The sequence below is a fragment of the Cetorhinus maximus genome, chromosome 30 (assembly GCF_964194155.1).
Source record: "Cetorhinus maximus chromosome 30, sCetMax3.hap1.1, whole genome shotgun sequence".
Classification (NCBI taxonomy): Eukaryota; Metazoa; Chordata; class Chondrichthyes; order Lamniformes; family Cetorhinidae; genus Cetorhinus; species Cetorhinus maximus.
Genome location: NC_135908.1, coordinates 7,061,833 through 7,078,790, shown reverse-complemented (window position 1 = coordinate 7,078,790; position 16,958 = coordinate 7,061,833). Strand labels below are relative to the sequence as shown.

Genomic DNA, 16,958 nt, shown 5'->3' with positions numbered 1-16,958 from the left:
TGTGAGGGGCTGATGTCTAGCTCATCGTGTCACTCGGTGATTGGGAGGAGTTACTACATCTGCCAGCCCAGGTGAGTGGCTCATTAACCTGGGATCCATCTGCCTGGGAGAGTTTTTTGCCAGCAACTCCATCTTTTTTTTTCTCTCTCTCTCTCTAGCCCTCGGAAGATTGGAGCCCAGTATTGGTCACCCTCTAAACAGCTGCTGTCTGGAGTGACGGAGAGTGAGGAGATCTCGATCAGCAACAAACAGATGCCAAGGAGCCCTGCGCCCCGGGGAAGGGGCAAACGAGGGCGCCCGCCAATCCGATCCTTCGTCGGGAGGTGAGCAGTGATGCTGGGGAACGTCGGAATGCCAGTCCTGGGGGAACGGGATCCATTCGGCCAACAGTGTTGGCACCCCAGGCTCCTTTTGCGCCTTGCCTCTTTAGACCCCAACCTGACCAGCTGATCCAGCTTTTTCAGGGTATGGGAAAGGTCAGTTTATGTCCCAGTGAATTCCCCCCAACTGCCCCCGTTCCCCCCCCCAACCCCAACACCCCCATTCCCGCAATCCTGGAGACTGATTGGGTGGAGAGTAGGTACCGAGTGCCAGCTAATGACCATGGAGCAAGTGAAGGCTCTTTATAGTTATTCCTTTAGGACCGATTCCAGTGTAGGAGGAGAGCTTAGTGTTTGTTAGATTCTCACAACTAACTTTCAACCGTGTGGGGAGGAAGAAACCTTAAAAGCGACCTCCTTTGACCAAGAGCCTGAGGTCACCTGGGCTGGTGTGTCTCGGTATCTGGTCGTCTCAGTGTTAAACTTGTAGTTCACATCGCTCCTGTGTGTAACGCCTTGAGACGTTTTAATAACATGAAAGGCACCGTATAAATACAAGTTCAGTTGTTTTCACGGAAGCAGAAGGTTCTTGAGGAGGTGTGGAGCGTGGGGGCTGGTAGGACCTGAGGGTCGGGTTAGAACGACGCAGGACCCGGGCGATAGTCTGAGTTACAGAGAAGCCTTTCCCACAGTGAGAGCTGGAGGCTGCAGCCAAGAGCCACATCCCCCAAAACAAAAATTCCACTAACTTCCCAACTTAATTCCTGATTTTTCAACCTGGGATTTGAACCCCTTGTTTGGCCGAGGGGAATAAACGTGACTGTTTTTCTCTCTCTCTCTCTGTCTACCTTCCGGCCTCTTGCTGCCGCCATCTTGTTTTCACACAGGGACATGATGCAGGTGTCACCCCGGGCGCGTGGGGAGGACCCGTCGAGCGCCACATCCCCCGAGGAGGAGCACTACACCCGCATCGCGGCCCGGCCCCCTGAGAAGGCAGCGCCCCCGCCCTTCCCCCGCTCGGGCTCGCCGGAGATCCCGCCCCCCCAGACGTCGCTGCCCTCTGACCCCGACCTCCCGGCCTCCCAGGCCAGCAGCTTCGTGGGGCTGCGCGTGGTCGCCAAGTGGTCGTCCAATGGGTACTTCTACTCGGGCGCGATTACCCGCGACTCCGGCGACGGCAAGTACAAGGTGCTGTTTGACGATGGCTACGAGTGCGAAGTGCCGGGCAAGGACATCCTGCTGTGCGACCCCATCCCCGTGGAGACGGAGGTGACGGCTCTGTCCGACGACGAGTACTTCAGTGCAGGTATCTGGCGTCGGCTCCCAGGCGAGACGCGGTGGCGTAAGCAGGTTGTCACTGCACCGGTGACCCAGAGACTCCTTGTTCAAACCCCACTGTTGGGCAGTCGAGAGAATTTTGTCAGTTTACAAAGAAAAGACCTGAAATATGTTAGGGGCAGTAGTAAGGTCATTCAGCCCCTCGAACCTGGTACACAGGAACAGGAAGTGGCCATTCAGCCCTTTAAGCCTGTAACATAGGAACATCGGTGCAGACTCGATGGGCCGAAGGGCCTCTTCTGCACTGTGATTCTGTGAACATTAAAAGGCCATTTGGCCCATCGAGGCTGTTCTGAAATTGAGTTAGATTGTGGCTGATCTCTACCTTAACTCCATCTGCCCCCAAATTGGTTCCATATCCTGTAACAGCCAAATAAAAACCCAGAATCAGCAAAATTGACCCCACATTTGTTAGGTTGATGTGTGGCACTGGAGTGCCGGCCTGGCTTTTTTTGCACCATGCGTTCCTTTTCCCTCCTCCACCAGCAGCTGACCCTTCAGCCCTTCCTCACGATTCTCTCCCACCATGCCTGGTCTCGTGGCTGCTTTCATCTCCGTCTTCTGAAGCCTGTTCCGTTCTTATCTGTAATCCTGCTTTTTGCCCCCCTCTCTTCACGCCACTTTGTTAAAGGTAGTGGAAAGGTCCATGTATAAAGTGGCAGTTGTGCAGCTCAGAGGTGTTGGCATGCTCTGGTTTGTCAGCATGTGAACATAAACATTAACTGGAGTAGGCCATTCAGCCTCTTGAGCCTACTCCACCATTCACAAGGCTCAATGTCTACATCATCCCAATTCCCATGTCCTTCATGTCTGTATCCATATGGTCAGCCAAATCGTCAATGAATTGTCCAAAGATCACTCCCATACCGTTGCAGTATCCCTCCATTCTCTTTAGTGTCCAATAATCTATATTGCATGCAAGCTGTTCCAGTACAGTGACAACACTGGCATCTCCTTGGCAATGTGGAAAATTGCCCAGGTATGTCCTGTCCACAAAAAGCAGGATAAATCCAACCCGGCCAATTACTGCCCCATCAGCCTACTCTCCATCATCAGTAAAGTGATGGAAGGTGATGGACAGTGCTAACAAGCGGCCCTTGCTTAGCAATAACCTGCTTGCTGATGCTCAGTTGGGGTTCTGCCAAGGCCACTCAGCTCCTGACTTCATTACAGCCTTGGTACAAAATGGCAGAAGAGCTGAACTCGAGAGGTGAGGTGAGAGTGACTGCCCTTGACATCAAGGCAGCATTTGACCGAGTGTGGCGTCAAGGAGCCCTAGCAAAACTGGAGTCAATGAGAATCAGGGGGAAAACTCTACACTGGTTGGAGCCATACCTAGCACAAAGGAAGATGGTTGTGGTTGTTGGAGGTTAATCATTTTGGTCCTGGGACATCACTACAGGAGTTCCTCAGGGTAGTGTCCTCAGCCCAACCATCTTCAGCTGCTTCATCAAATGCCTTCCTTCCATCATAAGGTCAGAAGTGGGGATGTTCGCTGATGATTGCACAATGTTCAGCACCATTCGTGACTCCTCAGATACTGAAGCAGTCCATGTCCAAATGCAGCAAGACCTGGACGATATCCAGGCTTGGGTTGACAAGTGGCAAGTAACATTCGCGCCACACAAGTGTCAGGCAACGACCATCTCCAACAAGAGAGATCTAACTATCTCCCCATGACATTCAAAGGCACTACTACCCTTACTGAATCCCACACTGTACTGTACTCTACATTCATGTACAAGGACCTCCTAATCCCTCTGAATCCCAACATTGACTAGTGTCTCAATGTGTTTAAAAAAAAAATCTAGTTTACTATTCTAAACAAAGGGTAGTGGAATTCTCTAACTCTAACTCTTTCCCATTAAAAAAAAACATGTTTGCTGGGGAACACTTGGAGTTTGAGAGACGGAGATCGGTGGATATTTGTTGAAGTGTTACAGGTGGGTAAATGGAGTTGCAATGGAGGATCAGCCAGTGTTTGCTCCTCTTGTATTCTGATCCTGTAGAGGCTAACAAGACACCCAGAAAGACAGTGACTGTCTCCCGTGCCGTTCTCTGCAGGTATTGTGAAAGCCCATCGGAAGGAGGCTGAGGAGTTTTATTACTGCATCGAGAAGGACGGTCTACAGAAATGGTACAAGAGAATGGCAGTCATCCTGTCGCTGGAGCAGGGTAACCGGCTGCGTGAGCAGTTTGGCCTCGACCCCTGTGAGGCCACAACTCCCCTCGCCATGGCGGCGGACATCAGCTTGGGTAAGTCGGGAAAGGGCCCAGTGATGCCTCCCCGGGGCCTCCTTTTGCCCTCACTTTTGCTGGGGGATCTGTCCTTGCCTCTCCTGGCCACCCATCGTTGCCCGAGCCTTGGCGGTGAATGGCCACAGGCTGTTGAACTGCAGAGGGCATCACCGTCCTTCCTGGAAGTGGCACAGGCGGCTGCACGGGCTGGGAATCCTGGCCAATTTGTCGGAGGGGGGGAGATGGGGTGAGGGGGTGGGTGGTGGTGGTGGGTGGTGGTGGTGGGGTGGGGGGGTGGTGGTGGTGGGTGGTGGTGGTGGGGTGGTGGTGGGGTAGTGGGGTGAGGGGGGGTGGTGGGGGTGGGGTGAGTGGGGGTGGGGGGTTGGGGGGAGTGAGAGGGGGTGGTGGTGTGGGGGGGTGGGATCAGCTGTGAGTTTGATTGAAGCCTGGCACTGCCCTGCTTCAGGTCGCTCAGTCCACAGTGGGTCTTGTGTGGACAGTACCTGATCAGAGGAACTTTGCTGATACACCAAACTGGGAGGGAGCATTGCTGAGTGAGGGCATGTGTCTGTATCGTGTTCAGGATGGATGGTGCGTTTTTTACAAAAAAAAACAATTTGTACGTATAAAATCCTACCACACAGAAGAGGCCATTTGGCCCATCATGTTTGTGTTGGCTCTTTGAAAAAACAATTAGATCCTTTCTCTCCTATAGCCCTGTGGATTATTCCATTTCAAGTATTTATCCAATTTCCTTTTGAAAATTACTATTGAATCTACTTCCGCCTCCCTTTCAGCGTATTCCAGATTAGAACTTTCTACATTTTTCAAAAAAGCTCTCCCCCCTCTCCTTTCCTAGTTTCTTCACCAATTATCTTAAATTTACCTCCTCTGGCTACAGACCATCCTGCCAATGGAAACAGTTTCTTCCTATTTCCTCTCAAAATCTTTAGTCATTTTGAACGTTAAATCTCCCCTTGACCTTCTGTGCTGTGAGGAGAATATAGAAACTAGGAGCAGGAGTAGGCCATTCGGCCCTTCGAGCCTGCTCCGCCATTCATTATGATCATGGCTGATCATCCCAACTCAATAGCCTGCTCTAGAACAATCCCAGCCTCTCCAGGCCTGATGTCTGGTACGTTGTGACCGTGCTGGTGAATCTCCTCCGCACCCTCTCCCAGGCCTTGACATCCTCCCTAAAGTGTGACGCCCGGAACTGAACACACTACCCCAGCTGAGGCCCAACCAGCGATTGCCAAACGTTGGGGCATAAACGCCCTTGTTTATTTTACCCTGTCTCTATTTGGAAATGTCTTTATTTAACTTGTATCACATTGTTTTGTGTGTAATATTTAATTATTGGTTATTAACCGTTTTGCAGTCAGCCCGGTGTTGAAATCTCTCTGTGGCCTTTCCATCCCTAACTCAGTAATCTCCTCCAGTGCTAGATGCTGAGTTATACGTGTGCCTCTAATTCTGGCCTCTCGCGCATCCCCGATTTCCATTGCAGCACTGTCGGCAGCCGTGCCGTCAGCTGCCTGGGCCCTTTGCTCCGGAACTCCCTCCATAAACCTCTCCGCCTCTTTCTCCTTTTAAAAACGCTAATTAAAACCAAGCTTTTAGCCACCTTTTTTGTTAATATCTCCTCATGTGGCTTGGTGCTTGGTAACGCTCCTGAGAAGAAGCACTTTGGGACATTTGTACTCTGTTCAACGTGCTATGCAAATGCAGGGTGTTGGTGTTGTGATCCGACTGGACAGGGGCAGTAAGGCTGTGTGTGTGTGTGTTGTACCGAGGTGTGTGTGCGTGCGTGTGTGGTGCGTGTGTTATACCGAGATGTATGTGTGTGTGTGTGTGGTGCGTGTGTTACACCGAGATGTGTGTTATACCGAGATATGTGTGTGTGTGTGTGTGTGTGGGTTGTACCGAGGTGTGTGTGGGTGTGTGTTGTACCGAGGTGTGTGTGGGTGTGTGTTGTACTGAGGTGTGGGTGGGTGTGTTGTACTGATGTGTGTGTGTTGTACCGAGGTGTATGTGTGTGTGTGTTGTACCGAGGTGTGTGTGTGTGTGTGTGTGTTGTGCCGAGGTGTGTGTGTGTGTGTGTGTGTTGTGCCGAGGTGTGTGTGTGTGTTGTACCGAGGTATGTGTGTGTGTTGTACCGAGGTATGTGTGTGTATGTGTGTTGTAATGAGGTGTGTGTGTGTGTGTGTGTGTGTTGTAATGAGGTGTGTGTGTTGTAATGAGGTGTGTGTGTGTGTGTGTGTTGTGCCGAGGTGTGTGTGTGTGTGTGTGTGTTGTGCCGTGCCGAGGTGTGTGTGTGTGTTGTACCGAGGTATGTGTGTGTATGTGTGTTGTACCGAGGTATGTGTGTGTATGTGTGTTGTACCGAGGTATGTGTGTGTATGTGTGTTGTACCGAGGTGTGTGTGTGTGTGTGTTGTAATGAGGTGTGTGTGTTGTAATGAGGTGTGTGTGTGTGTGTTGTAATGAGGTGTGTGTGTTGTAATGAGGTGTGTGTGTTGTAATGAGGTGTGTGTGTGTGTTGTACCGAGGTGTGTGTGTGTGTGTGTTGTACCGAGGTGTGTGTGTGTGTGTGTTGTACCGAGGTGTGTGTGTGTGTGTGTTGTACCGAGGTGTGTGTGTGTGTGTGTTGTACCGAGGTGTGTGTGTGTGTGTGTTGTACCGAGGTGTGTGTGTGTGTGTGTTGTACCGAGGTGTGTGTGTGTGTGTGTTGTACCGAGGTGTGTGTGTGTGTGTGTGTTGTACCGAGGTGTGTGTGTGTGTGTGTGTTGTACCGAGGTGTGTGTGTGTGTGTGTGTGTTGTACCGAGGTGTGTGTGTGTGTGTTGTACCGAGGTGTGTGTGTGTGTGTTGTACCGAGGTGTGTGTGTGTGTGTTGTACCGAGGTGTGTGTGTGTGTTGTACCGAGGTGTGTGTGTGTGTTGTACCGAGGTGTGTGTGTTGTACCGAGGTGTGTGTGTTGTACCGAGGTGTGTGTGTGTGTGTTGTACCGAGGTGTGTGTGTGTGTGTTGTACCGAGGTGTGTGTTTTGTACCGAGGTGTGTGTGTGTTGTACCGAGGTGTGTGTGTGTGTGTGTTGTACCGAGGTGCGTGTGTGCGTGTGTGTGTTGTACCGAGGTGCGTGTGTGTGTGTGTGTGTTGTACCGAGGTGTGTGTGTGTGTGTTGTACCGAGGTGTGTGTGTGTGTGTTGTACCGAGGTGTGTGTGTGTGTGTTGTACTGAGGGGTGTGTGTGTGTGTGTTTGTGTTGTACTGAGGTGTGTGTGTGTGTGTTGTACCGAGGTGTGTGTGTGTGTGTTGTACTGAGGGGTGTGTGTGTGTGTGTTTGTGTTGTACTGAGGTGTGTGTCCACAGTGAAGATATAAAATTGATCTTTCTCCGCAGACAACCTGGTGGAGGGGAAGCGTAAGCGTCGCAGCAATGTAGGTTCCAGCACCCCAACCCGGAAACAGGGGGAGAGCCCGAGGGGCCTGGCTCTCTCGGGGAAGAGGAAGCTGATGAGCTCGGACGAGGAACGCTCCCCCGCAAAACGTGGCCGCAAACCAGGGACCGCAAAATCCGGTAACGGTGGGAGCTCCTGGCAGCCCGGTTTTGGGATCGGGCGTCCGTTATTAGAAGCATAGACCTGTCTGGCATGGCAGGAGGACCAGTCTGCCCATCCGACTGTGCCAGCTCCTTTAAAAAGCTTTTTTTAAACAATTATATTGTGGGATGCGGACATCACTTGGCACGGCCCAGCTTTTGTTGCCCATCCCTGAGTGGCCATTCCAGAGGGCAGTGACGAGCCAATCACATTGCAGGGGGTCTAGAGTAAGTCCAGCAGATTCCCTTCCCGGCTGTTTTTACTACATTCGATGATGGTGATGAGACTCGCTTTCAATTCCAGATTTATTAATTGAATTCAAATTCTACCAGCTGCTGTGGTGGGATCTGAACTTGTGCTCCCAGAGTATTAGCCTGGGCATCTGGATTACTGGTCCAGTGACATTACCACTGTCTGCCTAGTAACCTATTAACTCTCCCCTCCACCCCCCCAGTGCTCTTTCCACATATCCCTGCAAATATTTCCTTTTCGAGTATTAGCCCAATGTCTTTAGCATGTACTTTTGGGTCACCTGATAAGCTCCTCCCTCATTCAGAACTGCGAGGTTCTCACTCGCAGGAAGGGTTGAACGAGCTGGGGCACTTTCCTCAGAGGGATGAGCTCCTTCAAGATGATGTGTTTGTTAGGGTAGACTGAGGGAGATGATGTGTTTGTTAGGGTGGACTGAGGGAGATGATGGTGCTTGTTAGGGTAGACTGAGGGAGATGATGTGTTTGTTAGGGTAGACAGAGGGAGATGATGTGTTTGTTAGGGTGGACTGAGGGAGATGATGTGTTTGTTAGGGTAGACTGAGGGAGATGATGGTGTTTGTTAGGGGAGACTGAGGGAGATGATGTGTTTGTTAGGGTAGACAGAGGGAGATGATGGTGTTTGTTAGGGTAGACTGATGGAGGTGATGTGTTTGTTAGGGTAGACTGATGGAGATGATGTGTTTGTTAGGGTAGACTGATGGAGATGATGTGTTTGTTAGGGTAGACTGATGGAGATGATGTGTTTGTTAGGGTAGACCGAGGGAGATGATGGTGTTTGTTAGGGTAGACCGAGGGAGATGATGGTGCTTGTTAGGGTAGACCGGGGGAGATGATGGTGTTTGTTAGGGTAGACCGAGGAAGATGATGGTGCTTGTTAGGGTAGACCGAGGGAGGTGATGTGTTTGTTAGGGTAGACTGAGGGAGATGATGGTGTTTGTTAGGGTAGACTGAGGGAGATGATGATGTTTGTTAGGGTAGACTGAGGGAGATGATGGTGTTTGTTAGGGTAGACTGAGAGAGATGATGATGTTTGTTAGGGTAGACTGAGGGAGATGATGTGTTTGTTAGGGTAGACAGAGGGAGATGATGTGTTTGTTAGGGTAGACTGAGGGAGGTGATGTGTTTGTTAGGGTAGACTAAGGGAGATGATGGTGTTTGTTAGGGTAGACTGAGGGAGATGATGGTGTTTGTTAGGGTAGACTGAGGGAGATGATGATGTTTGTTAGGGTAGACTGAGGGGGATGATGTGTTTGTTAGGGTAGACTGAGGGGGATTATGTGTTTGTTAGGGGAGACTGAGGGAGATGATGGTGTTTGTTAGGGGAGACTGAGGGAGATGATGGTGTTTGTTAGGGTAGACCGAGGGAGATGATGGTGTTTGTTAGGGTAGACCGAGGGAGATGATGTGTTTGTTAGGGTAGACTGAGGGAGATGATGTGTTTGTTAGGGGAGACTGAGGGGGATGATGGTGTTTGTTAGGGGAGACTGAGGGGGATGATGGTGTTTGTTAGGGGAGACTGAGGGGGATGATGTGTTTGTTAGGGTAGACCGAGGGAGATGATGTGTTTGTTAGGGTAGACCGAGGGAGATGATGTGTTTGTTAGGGTAGACTGAGGGAGATGATGTGTTTGTTAGGGTAGACTGAGGGAGATGATGTGTTTGTTAGGGTAGACCGAGGGAGATGATGTGTTTGTTAGGGTAGACCGAGGGAGATGATGTGTTTGTTAGGGTAGACCGAGGGAGATGATGTGTTTGTTAGGGTAGACTGAGGGAGATGATGTGTTTGTTAGGGTAGACCAAGGGAGATGATGTGTTTGTTAGGGTAGACTGAGGGAGATGATGTGTTTGTTAGGGTAGACCGAGGGAGATGATGTGTTTGTTAGGGTAGACCGAGGGAGATGATGTGTTTGTTAGGGTAGACCGAGGGAGATGATGTGTTTGTTAGGGTAGACTGAGGGAGATGATGTGTTTGTTAGGGTAGACCGAGGGAGATGATGTGTTTGTTAGGGTAGACCGAGGGAGATGATGTGTTTGTTAGGGTAGACTGAGGGAGATGATGTGTTTGTTAGGGTAGACTGAGGGAGATGACGTCACTAGACGTGTAATCCTGAGGCCCAGGCTCGTCTGGGCAGTGTGTTCAATTCCCCCACCAGAGCAGCTGGTGAAATTTTGATTCAACTAATAAAATCTGGAAGGAGAAACTAGTCTCAGTGAAGGTGACCATAAAACTATCATCGATTGTTGTAAAAACCCAACTGGTTCACTAATGCCCCTTTAGGGAGGGAAATCTGCCGTCCTTACCCGGTCTGGCCTACATGTGACTCCAGACCCACAGCAATGTGGGTGACTCTTAACTGCCCCCTGAAATGGCCAAATAAGCCACTCAGTTCAGGGGCAATTAGGGATGGGCAACAAATGCTGGCCTTGCCAGCGACGCCCACATCCCATGGAAGAATAAATTTTAAAAAAGAGATGTTTCCACTTACAGTGGAGACTAACACTAGGAGCCATAAGTAGAAGATGGTCACTAATAAATCCAAGAGGGAATTCGGGAAATCTTTCCATAGGGAGTGGAAAGAATGTGGAACTTGCTCCCACAGAGTGGCTGAGGTGAATAGCGTAGATACATTTCGACGAGCAAATGGGAGAGAAGGGACTAGAGGGTTTACGATGACAGATTTCGATGAGGAAGATGGGAAGAGGCCGGAGTGAAGCATGAACTGGCTGGGCCGAATGGACTGTCTCTGTGAATCCTGTGTGATGCTGAGAGCTGTGGTTTCTGGCTTTGCAGGGAGCTTGAAACCGAGTGGGTTCACCAGCCCCTCGGAGGGAGACGTCTCCAGCGAGTCCGGCTCTTTACTGGAAGCTCAGCACGGCCCCATCCCGAAAAACCCCACCCTCTTCGTGGGCTACGCCTTCATCCTCACCGTGGCAACAGAGTCGGACCGGAGGACCAACAAACAAGCTCAACGGGACGGAGCGGTCAGCAGTGAGGAGGACGAGGGTAAGAGACCATCTGACCCCCTTCTGCCCACGTTGCCTCCTCCTCCTGTTTAATTATGACGCAGCTCACGGCAGGTTGGGGGTCGGGGGGAAGGTGAGGTGAGGTGGGTGAGGGGGATTGGAGCGAGGGCGATGCTGGGGCCGGTGGGGTGTGCGAGGAGAGCAAAGAGCCTAACACTTGGGAGGGGAGTGGGAGGACAGAGTGTGCAACACTCCAGTCGCAGGCAGAGGGTTGGGGGTGTGGGGCACGAGGGGAAGTTTTATATAATTATGCGGTTCAATCCCCGCGCTGGTGAGTTAAAGACTTAATACGGTGGGTTTGCAAACTGCACCATCCGATCGAACCTCTGGAAATAGTTCCGACCTGAATTAGTGACTCGCCCGAGCTTCGGTTTGTAAATTCACTGTCTAGCGCGGAACTGAGGCACACACAGGATCTGGGGTAGATCCCAGACCCCATTCACTGCCGAGACTCTCTAATTGTCCTCTTTTTGCTTTTGGAACAGAGGGGGAAGAGAATGGAAACATCAGTCCACTTCCTGATCCCTTTACCACCCCCTGCCCCTAGTTTTTGGATAGTAAGGTGAGAGTGGAGTTGGGATCTTACTGTGTCCCTGTTTATTTGTAGAGTATGTGGAGACTGCAGCCTACAATAAGCAGTACACTGAGAAACAACTCCGAGCTGGTGGTGGCTATATTCTCCAGGATTTTAATGAAGCACAGGTAAGATAAACCATGAGCTGTTTCTATATAGTGAGCCTTCTGCCCTGCTCTTTGGGTAAGTGGAGAGGTACATGAGAACGATGAAGGGAGTAGACCAAATGGAGCACCGTGCAACAAACTGAGACACAGGCTCATCAGACTGGACAGAGAAAGGCTTGCATTTATATAGTGCCTTTCGTAGCCAAGGAGCACACTTTAAGTGTAGTTGTTGTTGTAGTGACAGTCGCAATTAGCAATGTGACAGACACAAACTGTCCTTTTGATGTTGGTTGAGGGGATGAATGTAGACCAGGGCGTCAGGCAGAACTCCCCTGCTCTTCTTCAGTGACGTGGGATCTTTTACAGCCAAGTGACAGGGCAGATGGGGCCTCAACTTAACACCTCATTTGAAAGACAATGCCCCTGACAGTGCAGCACTCCCTCAGTACTGTCCTGGAGTGTCAGCCTGGATTATACGCTCATGTTTCTGGAGTGGAGCTTGAACCCACAACCTTCTGACTCAGAACCGAGAGTACAACCCACTGAGCCAGTGACACTCACCGTTGTGTTTCACCACAGTCACAATGACACAGTCACACTGGTTGCCTGAGTCGGGCTCCAATGAAGCAGCAAGTGCAGAAGGCACCACGGAGAGCCGTCAACTCAGCAATTGCAACAGCCGCGGCACTGGAAATCCTTGCGAAATCCGACCTCTGTAAACTCTCCCGTCCCGCGTGCAGATCCTCGATGTTCCATCCCACCCTCCGGAGTTGGCACCAAGAGCAGGAGAGTTCAGCTCCCTCTGCTGTACCCCACACCAATAATCTGTCTGCTCTCTGATCTCGAAAGAGAGTCCCGAATGGTGTTCTAATTCTCCGGAACGATGTATACAGATTGGTCGATTAGGTGCTGTCTTTTTGTTTCATTTGAGGTGGCGGTGGCTGGCGTGGGTTTTAAAATCTGGTCCCAGCAGCTAGTAACCCAGGGCCACCTCCTTTACCAACTACTCTGCTTTCAAGTTATTACGTACACAGGTGTTTAAATATTTTTCAGAGACCTCTCTGCTGCTCCCAGTGAACCTCACGTTGTGACCCTGTTGTGTTTCAGTGTAAAGCTGCATACCAGTGCGTACTGATCGCAGACCAGCACTGTCGAACGAAGAAATACTTCCTCTGTATTGCCAGTGGAGTTCCGTGTGTGTCTAACCTCTGGGTCAGGGACAGTTGCCTCGCAAACCAGCTGCAGCCTTACAAGAATTACATGCTTCCTGCAGGATACAGTGTCGAGGCAGACCGCATCCTGGAGTGGTGAGAAGACAAACATTCCCTTTCTGCATCGTCCTTTGATTTTCTTCTCCACTGTTGCTCAGGGTTATAGATCCACACTCTACACCCCCTATTTAATTTCTCCCCCCAATAACCCCAAGTACACTCTCCCCTATCATTGACTCTACCCAACCGTAAGACATAGGAGCAGAAATTAGGCCATTCGGCCCATCGAGTCTGCTCCGCCATTCAATCATGGCTGATAAGTTTCTCAACCCCATTCTCCCGCCTTCTCCCCGTAACCTTTGATCCCCTTACAAATCAAGAACCTATCTATCTCGGTCTTAAATACACTCAATGACCTGGCCTCCACAGCCTTCTGTGGCAATGAATTCCATAGATTCACCACTCTCTGGCTAAAGAAGTTTCTCCTCATCTCTCTTCTAAAAGGTCTTCCCTTTACTCTGAGGCTGTGCCCTCGGGTCCTAGTCTCTCCTTCTAATGGAAACATTTTCCCCACGTCCACTCTATCCAGGCCTTTCAGTATTCTGTAAGTTTCAATCAGATCCCCCCTCATCCTTCTAAACTCTATCGAGTATAGACCCAGAGTCCTCAAACGTTCCTCATATGTTAAGCCTTTCATTCCTGGGATCATTCTCGTGAACCTCCTCTGGACCCTCTCCAGGGCCAGCACATCCTTCCTGAGATACGGGGCCCAAAATTGCTCACAATATTCTAAATGTCGTCTGACCAGAGCCGTATAAAGCCTCAGCAGCACATCCCTGCTTTTATATTCTAGTCCTCTCGAAATAAATGCCAACATTGCATTTGCCTTTCTAACTACCGCATCAACCTGCAAGTTAACCTTAAGAGAATCCTGGACTAGGACTCCCAAGTCCCTTTGCACTCCAGATTTCTGAATTCTCTCCCCATTTAGAAAATAGTCTATGCCTCTATTCTTCTTACCAAAGTGCATGACCTCATACTTCCCCACATTGTATTCCATCTGCCACTTCTTTGCCCATTCTCCTAACCTGTCCAAATCCTTCTGCAGCCTCCCTGCCTCCTCAATACTACCTGTCCCTCCACCTATCTTTATATCATCTGCAAACTTAGCCAGGATGCCCTCAGTTCCTTCATCTAGATCATTAATGTATAAAGTGAAAAGTTGTGGTCCCAACACTGACCCCTGCAGAACTCCACTAGTCACCGGCTGCCGTCCTGAGAAGGACCCCCTTATCCCCACTCTCTGCCTCCTGCCAGACAGCCAATCTTCTATCCATGCTAGTACCTTGCCTCTAACACCATGGACTCTTATCTTACTGAGCAGCCTCCTGTGCGGCACCTTGTCAAAGGCCTTCTGGAAGTCCAAGTAGATAACATCCATTGGCTCTCCTTAGTCTAACCTACTCGTTACTTCCTCAAAGAATTCGAACAGATTTGTCAGGCATGACCACCCCTTGATGAAACCATGCTGACTTTGCCCTATTTTACCATGCACTTCCAAGTATTCTGAAATCTCATCCTTAATAATGGACTCTCCCACAGTCCCATGTACACTCTCCCCTATCACTGACTCTACCCACCCACTTAATCTCCTCCCACAGCCCCATGTACACTCTCCCCTATCACTGACTCTACCCTCCCACAGCCCCATGTACACTCTCCCCTATCACTGGCTCTACCCACCCATTTAATCCCCTCCCACAGCCCCATGTACACTCTCCCCTATCACTGATTCTACCCACCCATTTAATCCCCTCCCACAGCCCCATGTACATTCTCCCCTATCACTGACTCTACCCACCCATTTAATCCCCTCCCACAGCCCCATGTACACTCTCCCCTATCACTGACTCTACCCACCCATTTAATCCCCTCCCACAGCCCCATGTACACTCTCCCCTATCACTGACTCTACCCACCCATTTAACCCCCTCCCAGTGCCCCATGTACACTCTCCCCTAACACTGACTCTACCCACCCATTTAATCCCCTCCCACAGCCCCATGTACACTCTCCCCTATCACTGACTCTACCCTCCCACAGCCCCATGTACACTCTCCCCTATCACTGACTCTACCCACCCATTTAATCCCCTCCCACAGCCCCATGTACACTCTCCCCTATCACTGACTCTACCCACCCATTTAACCCCCTCCCACAGCCCCACGTACACCCTCCCCTATCACTGACTCTACCCACCCATCTAATCCTCCTAGTTGAATGCTCGTAGACACCCCAAAGCCCATGAAAACATTAAAATAAACTTAGACTGATCCTCTAGCCATCTCTTCTTCCTGATATATTCACGGTCCCTCTTTTCCCATTCTCTTTCACCACTCCCTTCTTCTCTCTCTCTCCTGCAGGCATCCACGGACCACTCCGTTCAAGAACATGAAGTTGCTGCTTGTTTCCGACCAGCAGGAGGGTTTCCTTAGCCTGTGGTCGGAGATTCTTATGATGGGAGGAGCGATGTCGGTCAGACAGCACAATTCAACAGCACACAACAAGGGTGAGCAGCTTCAGCCTGACCTCGAGCTTGCTCAGTAGTGAAATCTCTGCACTTGGTGTGAAATTTGCAGCCCTCATCCACTTGCACTATAGAAATAGAGAGGCCAGTTCCTTTTCTTAAAATGGGGAGTATTAAAAATGGGGATTGGAACACTTTGGGGACAGTGTGTCAAAAAAAAACACCCCCAGGACAGGTACAGCACGGGGTTAGACACAGAGTAAAGCTCCCTCTACACTGTCCCCATCAAACACTCCCAGGACAGCTACAGCACGGGGTTAGATACAGAGTAAAGCTCCCTCTACACTGTCCCCATCAAACACTCCCAGGACAGGTACAGCACGGGGTTAGATACAGAGTAAAGCTCCCTCTACACTGTCCCCATCAAACACTCCCAGGGCAGGTACAGCACGGGGTTAGATACAGAGTAAAGCTCCCTCTACGCTGTCCCCATCAAACACTCCCAGGACAGGTACAGCACGGGGTTAGATACAGAGTAAAGCTCCCTCTACACTGTCCCTGGTAAGTGTGTGCCTTACTGCAATGGGTCCATCCTTGACTTTGAATGAAACTGTCAGTAGGTGTTGACATTGTGCAGGATATAGTTGTTGGGAAGATGGTGATGTTGCGGTAATGTCACTGGACAGTAATCCCGAGGCCCAGATTAATGCTCTGGGGACAAGGGTTCTAATCCCACCTCGGCAGTCGGCGGAATTCAACTTCAATTATTAATGACTCTGGAATTGAAAAGTTAGTCTCAGGAGTGGTGACCATGAAACTATAGGATTGTCTTAAAACTCCATCTGGTTCACTAATGTCCTTTAGGGAAGGAAATCTGCCGTCCTTACCCGGTCTGGCCTACATGTGACTCCAGACCCACAGCAAAGGGGGGGGGGAAAAAACAGACCCTAAACCGAGCGTGACTATCAGCCCCTGGTGTTTGAGGCCGGATACAATGCAGCAGGACCTCCTGGTTAACCCGATTTTCCTCCTTGTGCTTTCAGATGTCCCACTGGGGATCTTCGATATCGTGGTGACGGATCCCTCTTGCCCGGCCTCGTTGCTGAAGTGCGCTGAGTCACTGGCCCTCCCCGTTGTCTCGCAGGAGTGGATCATCCAGAGTTTGGTCACGGGACAGAGAGTCAGTCACAACAGCCACCCCAAGTACAAACACACCTACCAACCCAGTTAAAAGGAAATGTCCAGTTGTGCCCTGTCCTCGCTCCCTCAACCGCCAATCAATTGTGACGTTGTTTTACATTTTAGAAGCTTTTAATTGTGTGTGTTTGTAACTGCATGTATGAAAATGTACATAGTTTTATTGGTTTCATTTTTATTAAAAAACATGGAGTAAACTGTGGTTCTGGCTTTTTTTGTCAGTTTTAAATTAACTTTATTTCTCAAGTGAGTGTTTTATTTATGGCAACACGCCTTAGCTTAGAGTGGTACTGAGCCCAACTTTGGGGAAGGTGGTGGAGCAGTGGTATCGTCGCTGGGCTGGCGATCCAGAGAGCCGGGGTGATGCTCTGGGGACCCGGGTTCGAATCCCACCACAGCAGATGGTGAAATTTGAATTAAAAGTCTAATGATGACCATGGAGCCATTGTCAATTGTAAAAACCCATCTGGTTCACTAATGCCCCTTTAGGGAGGGAAATCTGCCGTCCTTACCCGGTCTGGCCTACATGTGACTCCAGACCCATCGCAAT

General features: G+C 50.3%; 1 protein-coding gene across 1 annotated transcript in view; it reads left to right on the top strand.

Moving 5' to 3' along the window:
* The window catches only part of tp53bp1 (tumor protein p53 binding protein, 1), a 127,502-nt gene extending 110,892 nt beyond the window's left edge, over positions 1-16,610 (top strand). The window contains exons 20-28 of the mRNA XM_078532204.1: positions 159-323; positions 1,208-1,626; positions 3,723-3,914; positions 7,299-7,475; positions 10,560-10,772; positions 11,400-11,494; positions 12,581-12,780; positions 15,108-15,253; positions 16,255-16,610. Of these exons, the coding sequence (XP_078388330.1) occupies positions 159-323; positions 1,208-1,626; positions 3,723-3,914; positions 7,299-7,475; positions 10,560-10,772; positions 11,400-11,494; positions 12,581-12,780; positions 15,108-15,253; positions 16,255-16,442 (1,795 nt within the window). The 3' untranslated portion in view covers positions 16,443-16,610. The remainder of the gene's footprint in view (positions 1-158; positions 324-1,207; positions 1,627-3,722; positions 3,915-7,298; positions 7,476-10,559; positions 10,773-11,399; positions 11,495-12,580; positions 12,781-15,107; positions 15,254-16,254) is intronic.
* Positions 16,611-16,958: the final 348 nt, after the last annotated feature.